General features: G+C 39.2%; 1 protein-coding gene across 1 annotated transcript in view; it reads left to right on the forward strand.

The window, feature by feature from the left end:
- The first annotated feature begins 1831 nt into the window (after nt 1-1831).
- Nucleotides 1832-11015, forward strand: part of LOC136846949 (uncharacterized) — a 134692-nt gene continuing 125508 nt past the window's right edge. Inside the window, exons 1-2 of the mRNA XM_067118203.1 lie at nt 1832-2006; nt 2941-2982. Coding sequence (XP_066974304.1) covers nt 1832-2006; nt 2941-2982 — 217 coding nt within the window. The remainder of the gene's footprint in view (nt 2007-2940; nt 2983-11015) is intronic.

Raw genomic sequence — 11015 nt, forward strand, 5'->3', positions numbered from 1 at the left:
CATGTTTTAAACCCAAGTCAATAACATTTAGCGCAATACTGCCCCCATGCCATAGCCATTTTCCCATAGTTGCATATTTTTGCCGTGTACGATCTGCACTTCAATGGAACGATGCGAAGCTTCTCTTGACGGATTTACCCAACTTAATTCAATCGAGACAGGAACTGCTGTGTAAGATGTGCATTTAGGAACTGATAGGTTAATTGCTTAATTTAAATCTTTCCCTATTTTCTAAATGAATAATAGTAATTTTTTTATTTGGGTTTATAGAAATTCATTCCAATTTTGAGGCCTACATTGAGAGTTTCGTGATTTGTGTTGTTTTCATTTAAATACTTGCGGACAAATTCTCTCTCTCTCTCTCTCTCTCTCTCTCTCTCTCTCTCTCTCTCTCTCTCTCTCTCTCTCTCTCTCTCTGTCTGTCTATCAATATTCCAAAGGAGTAGTTGGGACAAAGTTCCACTTAACCCCCTGCCGACATAATCCGGACCTGCGGGTCCCTATACATGTTGCAATAAGATGTCCATTTGTATGGTGCACGAGGTGGTGAATAAAGAAGGAACAAGTGAAGATCTATGTCCAGAATTATATCCATTCAGAGCTCTCGGCTGCATCGTTAAATTGCAGCTAGCAGAATCCGTGCTGAGCACGAAATGAATATGATTAGCAATCCTTAGATTTTTAAACAAAGGGTGATGGCATGTTTCAAGTTCGTTTGTAACCTTGCCGTATATTCCAGTTTTTTAGTTTCACGAATTTTACTGCATGCTATCGAGGCTGTTAACATTATTGTATATGTTTTTTAATATTAGTGTAGCGGATTACTCCTTTTGTGACAGGTATGTCAAACGTGGACAGACACTCATCCAAATAAACAGCAAATTGAAACCGCAAAAGACGAGGTTGTTCATTTTCTTCCGGAAACAGGAAATGTTATTGTTATATCGCGTCGTTGTGACTGCAGTTTTTTGGTCATGTATAAGCATCTCTGTTATTAATGAACCACTCTTCCCTTTTATTTCCTGGAAAGTTGAAAAGTAACTAAATTGGTTATTTGGGACATAGGGAGTTTCCGTATTGGGCTGTTATCATAACCCGTTTTCCTGTTTCATTCACGTTTTTTGCTCCTAAAATTGAAGAATTCTCTCTCTCTCTCTCTCTCTCTCTCTCTCTCTCTCTCTCTCTCTCTCTCTCTCTCTCTCTCTCTCTGGGTCTTTGGGACGTAGGGAGTTCCGTATTGGGATTTTATCGTAGCCCGTTTTCTTGTTTCATTCACGCTTTTCGCTCCTAAAATTGAAAAGTTCTCTCTCTCTCTCTCTCTCTCTCTCTCTCTCTCTCTCTCTCTCTCTCTGGGTCTTTGGGCTGTTATCGTAGCCCGTTTTCCTGTTTCATTCACGTTTATTGCTTCTAAAATTGAAAAATTCTCTCTCTCTCTCTCTCTCTCTCTCTCTCTCTCTCTCTCTCTCTCTCTCTCTCTCTGTGGGTCTTTGGGACGTAGGAAGTTTCCGTATTGGGCTGTTATCGTAGCCCGTTTTCTTGTTTCATTCACGCTTTTTGCTCCTAAAATTGAGAAATTCTCTCTCTCTCTCTCTCTCTCTCTCTCTCTCTCTCTCTCTCTCTCTCTCTCTCTCTCTCTGGGTCTTTGGGACGTAGGGAGTTCCGTATTGGGCTGTTATCTTAGCCCGTTTTCCTGTTTCATTCACGTTTTTTGCTCCTAAAATTGAAAAATTCTCTCTCTCTCTCTCTCTCTCTCTCTCTCTCTCTCTCTCTCTCTCTCTCTCTCTCTCTCTCTCTAGTATGGTTGTGCCATATTAGTTTATATTTGATAAAGATGAGAGGATTCTCAAATCCAGCCAGTATACCCGTAGAACCAGTATCCAGCCTCTCAAATCAACTACCAATACAGCCATTAATGGTAGTGTTGCGGTACGAGAATGATCTGGTCAAACCACGTTTACTCAGTTGCAAAAACATTCACTTTATGAAAGATGAAAAATCTATAATCAGTGCGTTTAATCAAAACACTCCTTGGATTACTAAACCGACGTTTGCTTCCGGGGGAACCCCCTAGAGGAATAGTGCACTGCATACATTGCTTGAGGATGTTTGCAGAGTCCCACTTTTTAGCCTTTTACTCTATCTCCATCCCTGCGTCCTTTCTCTCATCTTCCCGTCTAACCTCTCTAACTTATTACCGCATTTGTGGGGTTTCCTTCCAGTTTCACGTTTAGATTCATGTTCGTCATCTCATTTATCTTCAGGATGTCTTTACTTGGATGTCGAACCATTTCAAATTCCTCTTCTCACTGTCATAACGGTGAATGGTTGAAAGTGCCTCAGTGCTTGGTTTGACAGCCTAAATTTCTTAACTCACTCATACCAGATAATGCTTTCTGTGTCTCTCCAAACAACTTTGGTGTTTCTTTATTACTGATTAATTTTTTTTTTTCTCTAAAATGTTTCATATTGTTGCTGTTGCGACCTGAAAGTTGAGTATTGTTCATATTTTCTCATGACAACATTTCTACGTAGGATTTACCTTGTCATTTTAGGAAGTTAGTTTTCATTCTATGATTTAGCCAGCGAATGCGAAATGATCTTCATTATATTACATTTTTCTTATTTAAATGCTGTTGTCATCTGTTTACAACTGCTTACATTTTATTAATTTAATTAGTTTTTGTACTCTACTTTTATGTCCCTACCAGTATAATATAAATATTATTATTAATAGTAGTAGTAGTAGCAGTACTTGTAGTATTAGTAGTAGTATTACTTACCGGAGTACAGGAGTATGTGTATAAAAAATTATAAAGAAATTGAGAAGTTAAGAGATATCTGTAGGTTTATTGTTAAAGATATATGCGTCACGTGAATGTTGTTCATATATTCTTTATTAACATTATTATTATTATAAACTTTGTTGCTTGTAATTTCCAGGTACAGTCGTCCACGTGTCTGAAGGCCATCTTAGCAGGTCAGGTAAGTACCGTATTTTACTCATCATTTTCTTAGCAAAAATAAGAGCGTTCAATTCCGCTCTGTTATTTGTAATCGCCAGGTACTTTATTTATAAAATCTTGGGCAAATGTATCCCAAGGACACGTGTCGATTCATATGTTTTTTACTCTGTTCCTTAGCATACATATTCTATGAGGGTTAAGAAAATCACCTGTCAAATTGTCTGGACGTCCGTAAGCGTCTCCTTCATCAGAACTGATTACTCAGGGGTCTGTTGCGAAAGCAACCATTAGTCTTTTCATCCCTCAGGTGCCCTTTGACTCCTTAGTGAAAGGATGGAGAGTATTTTATATTCGGAGCGATTTTCCAGGTGTGTATCTCGGGTTACTTCATGTGATGTTGGTTTTCATTTCTGCAAGTGACAATGAGTTTGTTTTCGTGCTTTGCCACATGTGGGCTGTGTAATTTTTTTTAAAACTAAATTAACTTTTTGGGTATTTGTTTAACAAATTCATTATGAATATAACCCTAGATCAAATAGTTTTTTTTACTTTTAGGTAATAATATATTTTCGTTTGGAAACTCTTATCCCACATTCATCTCTCTCCCTCTGTCTTTTCCTTATGTAATAACATGAGGTGCTGACCCCTGTAAGCCCGGTCTCCATAAGCCCCAGTCATTGCCTGTTCGTCCAACCAAGGCTACCTTTTAATTTTTCTCCTCCCAGACCGCAATCTTCCCTTTGAAGGAACTGACAAGTCTTTATTCTTTTACATAAATTCAAACCCAAGAGGAGGGTTATGACAACAGAGCCAGGAAAAGTAGAAGCAGGAAGAGAAATCCGAAGATTGGCAGTAAAAAAGAAAGAAACGGTCATTGAACTTTGTAATCCTGAGATCATTACCGATTCCACAGAGGAAATGAGGTAAAAGGTGGCCAAACAGGCGTTTTAAGATTGGGTGAGAGGTTGTTCTTATATCGTTGTTCTTTTGCGTTTCTTTCTCTGAGTGATGCTAAGTTAGTCGTTGCGACACCAGAATGTATAAACAAATCGAACGGTCCACCTCAAACCCTATATCTTAGTGCGTAAATCAAGACAGACTTCATGACTTGTGTAATCCTTCACTTCCAGCTTTCTATTTATCCACTTCATACACAAGCAGCCTCTTACCACCATTTCACTCAAGAGGCTTTCGCTCTCCAAAGAAACGTCTCCTGTTCCGCGTGTTTGTATTTTAACGTCTTTGTCCCTCTGTACGTGTTTAAAACTGGTCATCCGTTTCAGCTGTTGATCATGTTTGTAAACCCTTTCCCTTGGATTTTCCCTTTCCAAGCCCCATACTGTATTATATGTGAATTTATCGTTGTTTTCTTCATATGTCATCATGACCAAATCGTCTGCATAAAGCAGCTCTTCTAACCCTCCATCTCCAACTGATTCGCCAAGACTGTCCATCAATATGACAAACAGGTATGGACGGAGTGCCCAGTCATCTTTTAAGCAAAGTCTTACATTAAACCATTCAGTTTCGCCGTACAATTTTCTTGACTAATTTCCGAGACCAGCTGGTAAACCATACACATTTTCTTCATTTCATGTACATTTGATGTATTAGAAATTACAATTAAAATTACGAAAGGCTTAGCTGACACCTGTGAAAAATTATTTTCTCGTCCATTTTATAATTACACAGAGATATAACTCCATTTCTTGTCAGATAGATGCCTATGTCTTGTGGGAGTACACCCACTTAACTAAATTGTGGCACTATGAATTTCGTTCCCGCATTCGGTGGTTTTCTGCTGTGCGTGTGTACTTGTCGTCAAATGATGTGAGATTTGTTTATATGCTCATACTAAGGCTATTATCAGTGAAGGATAAAGACGTGCATAAATTCAAGATGGATGAAAGGTCGCTGAGTGTTAAAAAGAATTATCCTAATCCAAACTTTGAATCAATAGATATCTGGTAATAATCTCGATAGCTTCTTCACTATCTTGTTCGTCGCCACTTCATCTGCAACGTTTGCCGTTTTGTACACGTCAGTCTTCCCGTTCTCACAAATGTATTGTGGAATTCTCTTCCTCCTCCTGTGTTTCCCGAAATATTAACCAGCTTTATTTCAAGAAGCGAGTCTGTCGTCATATCATGAAGTGGCGTTCAGTTATATTCTTTCATTGCCTTTCCTTTTCCTTTTGTCTCATCAAGCTCTGTTTTGGTCAGCTTTGCCCGTCACGGTCTCTTCAGTCCAGGCCCGATGAAAAGAAAGTGATGAAGGGGTGGGGGTCGGGGAGGCGGGGGAGAGTGAAGGAAAAATGATGGGGTTTATCACCAGGGGAAGTTACTCATCCTGTTACGTTAGTGTGACGTCAGTCCATTGCAAAACAAATACAAGAGGTATTTATTTTCAAATTATTTTTGGTTCGTTTCTCTGTGAGCCTTTATCCTTGACGTTTTATTCTGTAGAGGCTTCTTTGCTAAGTTCCTTGATCTTTTCATCGAATATGTGCTTATTTTGAATTGTTATAATTTTAAAAAAGGCCTTTTAACACATATCATCGAGTCCAGCTGCACATTTTAGAAAGTCAGCACAAGGTCACAGGGTCAGGAGAGGTCTGTTGACTTACACAACAGAGGATAGTTTGTCAGTGTTACATAATGAAGTTTTAGTCGAGGGGTTTTTCTTATTTTTATCTTGTAATTTTTATGAAACTTTAACTAGTCTTTACCAATAATGTATTTTACAATTAAGTTGTATTTTATAGACGCAGTGGCATCATTAAATTGTCTGTCATAATAGAAAAAGATGAAAAATGCTTACATATAAGAGTACATCTGCTTATGTGAGTATGTTTACTAGTGAAGTGTGTGTGTGTCTTCGAATTACTGCGATCACCTGATTTTAACAATCTTGAGGAAAGATATTTAATTTAAGAATAAGTTAGTATTTATTATGATGTTATCAGTGCCTTTTTTTTTAAAGAATATAGTAAATGTAATAATTAACTTTTCCTGAGAGGTGATTTTTTGTTTCTATTTTTTTAACATGACTACGCAAAAAGCTGCGTGTGGGGTTTAAAGAAAAAGAAATGTAGTTTGCGGTCACCGAACTGTCTTGTTGAGACTGCATCTACATTTGGTTATGTATTTGGGGAAATGCAAGAATGATGCCGATTTTGTCATAGGTAGCCTAAATGTCAGTAAATTGTCAGATGCAGAAAGCTCCTACAATAACATGCACAAAGTATTTCGTGGAGAGCTTATACATTATAAGTATGTACCTGATTTTTTTAACAGGAAACTTACGCATATAAACAATGGATTTCCATTGGTAACTTTAGCCTTTTATGGCACATAGAATGTAGGTACAGTAGATCAAGCTTTTCATGAGATGTTATCTTGAGAGAGAGAGAGAGAGAGAGAGAGAGAGAGAGAATCAGCTGTGGCACACTTCACATCTGAGATCACGAAGCTTTCCCATTTGCAAATGGCATCGAGAGGCTTAGAATCATCATATGAAATATCACCACCCTTCCAGGTCCGCTTCCTTCCTGACTGAGAACGGCCCCTCGCTCCCGGCTGTTGGCCCATGGCCGTAAAGCACCCGTTGCGGGAGAGGAAACACATCTCTGAAAAGTTTATTACACCTTCCGAAGGAATGCGAGATCGACTCCGAGATGTGCGCCACGCGCCAGCGCTAGAAAGGGCTCGCATACTGGCTGCGGGTATGGGGGTACGTCTGGACTACCTTCAAAGGTCAAAAGTTCCTAACTGCTTTCAAGGATTCCAGACGACCTCTTCTTGAGCTGCGTCGATAATCTATCACGACTTTGAACGTGAAACGACCATAGAGGACTTGGAATCAAGTGTATGACTCCTACGGATAGGTAAGATTTCTTCGTTCCTCTGCCTGGAATCGGTGTGAAGGTGTGGTGGTTTTAGATGGTCGTGTCCTTCAGGGAGCGCTCACGCACGCACAAACACACAGGTGATGTTGCCCGTAGTCGGGTGGGTATCGGTGGGTAGGAAAGGAGGAGGCCTGGATGATGTACCAACATTCCTCTTTGCCCTGACACCGTCCGTCGTCGTCCTCCCACCGACAGCCGCCGCCTCCTCCTTCTGTGGTTTCTAGTGTTGACATTCCCTTCTGGAGGTGCTTATCGGTTAACTTCCGAGACGATATTGTCGTTGTGTGTCCGTGTGCGTTAGACGTCCGTCTGTCCGTGTGTATGTCAATGTGTACCGTTTGGTTGGGTCGACGACGCGAGCGAGGGAGCCGAGAACCTCTCTTGGCGCTACTGCCCAACCAACGCGAGTCGCGAAGCAGTTAGTGTCTGGCAGCCAGTGTGCGAGAAGGTTGTGCGATGCTCTGCTGGTCCGCCCTCTCCCTCCTCCCGCTGCTCCTGGCCCTGCTAGGGGCAGCAGAGGAAACCAGCGCTTATTTCGCGGACTGGGGCATGATAGGGGGACGCCCCCAGGAGCCCACGTGCGTTGACATCCCCCAGAACATGCCCCTGTGCTCGGGAATCGACTACACCAAGATGAGGTTGCCCAACTTACTAGAGCACGACACGCTGAAGGAGGCCCAACAGCAGGCCGGGTACTGGGTGCCGCTTCTTAATCTCCGATGCCACCCCGACACGCAGCTGTTCCTGTGCTCGCTCTTCACACCTGTGTGCTTGGAGAGCCCCATTTACCCTTGTCGCAGCCTCTGCGAAGCCGTGCGGAGCGGATGCGAAAGCCGCATGCAGACCTACAGTTTCCCTTGGCCCGATATGCTCAGGTGCGACAAATTTCCGCTTGACAACGACATGTGCATTACCGTCCAGCACACCAAGATGCCAGGACCAGGTCAGTCGGGAGATTGTTGCCTTTTTTTTTTTTAATTATGTTTTGCGTCAACTTCAAGTTCATTTGGGAGGTTACGTTTTTTAAGTTTTGAAAACCAAATCATTTCGGAGATTACGGGGGTAATTTATTTTCAACTGATTTCCAAGTCAGAGATTATGTTTTCTTAATTTTTTCTTTAATGAACTATTAGGTCCGAAGTTTACACTTTTTATGCATTTCAAACCGACCTCCAAGTCCCCTTTGGTGATCGCATTCTGTTTCCAAAGTCTCAAAACAAGAACTGCAAGTTAGTTTCTTATGTTCAAGTTGAAAAAAAATCTTTGCGTATAAGTGAAAATTTCAAGTTTTATCTGTGATAGAAAGTTAAGTCTGCAGTATATTTGTTACTGTTTCACTTCGAAAAAAATCAAGATTGAGATTTTTCAGGTAATTCTATTTCGGTTCGCATCGGGTGTCAGTGTCGGCCAAGTTGGATTTTGGATTGTTCGATTGTATCGGAATTGAACATTTAAACTTCACAGGAATATTTTACAGTAGATCATCCTCGTAATTTTGATTTAGGGCATTAATTTGCCTTAAATGTAGGTGTTTTAGTTACACATTTGAAATGCTGACGTGGAAAGTAATGGAATTAAATCATAGAAATTGTCGATTTATATATATATATATATATATATATATATATATATATATATATATATATATATATATATATATATATATATATGTATGTATGTGTGTGTATATACATATATATCATACACATACACACACACATACATATATATATATATATATATATATATATATATATATATATATATATATATATATATATATATATATATATATATAACTTACATACCAGATGTATCGTATATGTACACTGAAAAATTTTTCGGATTGCCGTCCGACAAACAATTTTTTCCATTCCGATTTGGAATAAAAAGCTGACAACGTTTCATCGCTAACGAGAGATGTTATTTGAGAGCGATAGCTTATTGCAGTGGGAAGGTTGCTTCTGCTCTGCTTTTCGTATTCGATTATACATTGTTTTCCTCCTCTCTTTATTGCCTCCGTTTTGCTAAGGAATTCGTTTGAGATTTTATGGTCGTATAAGATTGCAAGGTCGGTCGGTCTAGTGTCCTTCCTGACAGATGAATGTCATTGTTTGCAGCCAAGTATTACACCTATTACGCAATTTCAGTGAAATCTTTCAGGGAAATCTTGCAGTGACAGGGTGTCTGAACATAACATTGCTCAAGTTGATGTAGAAATGCTTTTAATTACCTCATTCTTTTACCTATTTATTTTTCTGCTTTTGTTGTGTGTGGTACTTTTCATTTCCAATACACTTCGATTGACGTTCATAATCTATTCATGTCTGCGAATGGTCTTCTGAACGGGCTTTTAAAAATCACCAGGTCTTACTGCTTTCGAATGGTTTTGTGGTTCGGTGGTAAAAAAACCCACTGCCTTTCTGCGTTTTACTTTTTTTTTTTTAAGATACCTACATATATTAGTGCCTTACGTAGCATTGGAATCTAGGGGAGATCTTTTATTGGCAGACGCGTAAAGCATACAAATGCTTAGTTAGTCTGGTAGGAGTTGGAGTTGGGTACAGTTGTTACTACAGTATATGTGCATGTCTGGGTATGTTTGTTATTCAGTGCGATAGAGTTTATACGTTTCATATACGTGTAAATTGAATTTCATATGTGAAAAGTCTGGACAGCCCTCTTCCTTCTTATTGATTATTATTGTTTTCCTGAAAGCTTAGTTAGACAAAGGGATATATACGTGTATGTATATATATATATATATATATATATATATATATATATATATATATATATATATATATATATATATATATATATATATATATATAAAATATATATATAACTACAGTTCGTTCGATTAGTGAAGTTTGCAACATTGGTCCCGGTGACCACCAGAATAAAAAGTTACTGTCGGCTCATAAAGCCATTTGAGCATCCATGTGGGCTTGCAACTTCACCCTGTCAATACTTGTCGAAAACCGGAAAGGTATGACTTGGTGATTTGGGTATAATTTCACTCGAACAGTTGTCACCGAGTTCCAACGTAAAAGTGGCATTTTTAATTTTGTAGTCATAATTTCGATGGATCGAATGCATTTTTCTCCATGCTAAGTAGTGTTTGGACGATGGTGCTTAAACACAGCATTGGTTTATTTACTGCCGTTTCTGTAATAGCTAACGCAGTTTCTTACTAAAACACTTTATAGCTTTGCTCTTTTAATCTACCGAATGAATATTAAAAGTTCCTCATGCTTTTACTTTAGGCTGTGACGACGGAGAAAATCTTGGTCACTTATAGGTAATCCATTAGGACTCAGTTGCCTATTTCTGCAACGGAAACGCGTGATTTTCCTGGAGTCATTGTTGCCAAATTCGAAAGAATGGTTTAGTAATAACTACAACAACGATAATAATGATAATAGTATCGCTATTAAAATGATAGTAGTAGAAACGATATTTATTAAGAAAACGGCCTGACGTGGTATCATTGAGTATATAGGCTACTGTATATATAGCCTATAGTGTGTGTGTGTGCGTATGTGTGTGTTGTAAGGTTATAGTCATTAGTGCCACACAATGAAAAGCGTGTGCTGCATAGGGAAGGTGCCAGCTCCTGGCACCCTTTGCCATCTGTATGTCAGATGACTGTACCATCTAAATGTCACGAGTTAATTTTGTTTATTCATTCTAATTGTCGTCACAGGCTGCTCTAACCCTTGTCGGCTTCGACGTCATCGTGTAGTGACAGTTGTTCGGGGTAGTGTCTTCATTGTGTAGGCAGAATCCTAAGGTCCGCACTAGGCCTTCTAATCCTTTTGACACCTTATTATACTTGCTGGTTGCCGCAGGGTAAGGCATCGTGCTGGCATAAGCGAGCTTGATCTGAACCAAACTAAAATACCGTTTGCGGCGTACTTTGTCGATGGCTGAATGTAAGGGATGATAAGATTTTATCTATTTGTTTTTGTGTAATATATATATTAATTATTTGTTTATGTTCTGTTACAGTAGTTCAGTAGCATGACACACATTAAAATAATTAAACACTCGTGTTCTTGTCAAAAGTTACGACACAGAAGACTAAGGAAGACAGATTAGTAAGTGGGTCCCGTCTGACAGAATGAGGGCTAAAGAGGTCG

Source organism: Macrobrachium rosenbergii, chromosome 16, assembly GCF_040412425.1.
Source record: "Macrobrachium rosenbergii isolate ZJJX-2024 chromosome 16, ASM4041242v1, whole genome shotgun sequence".
In the NCBI taxonomy this organism is placed as follows: Eukaryota; Metazoa; Arthropoda; class Malacostraca; order Decapoda; family Palaemonidae; genus Macrobrachium; species Macrobrachium rosenbergii.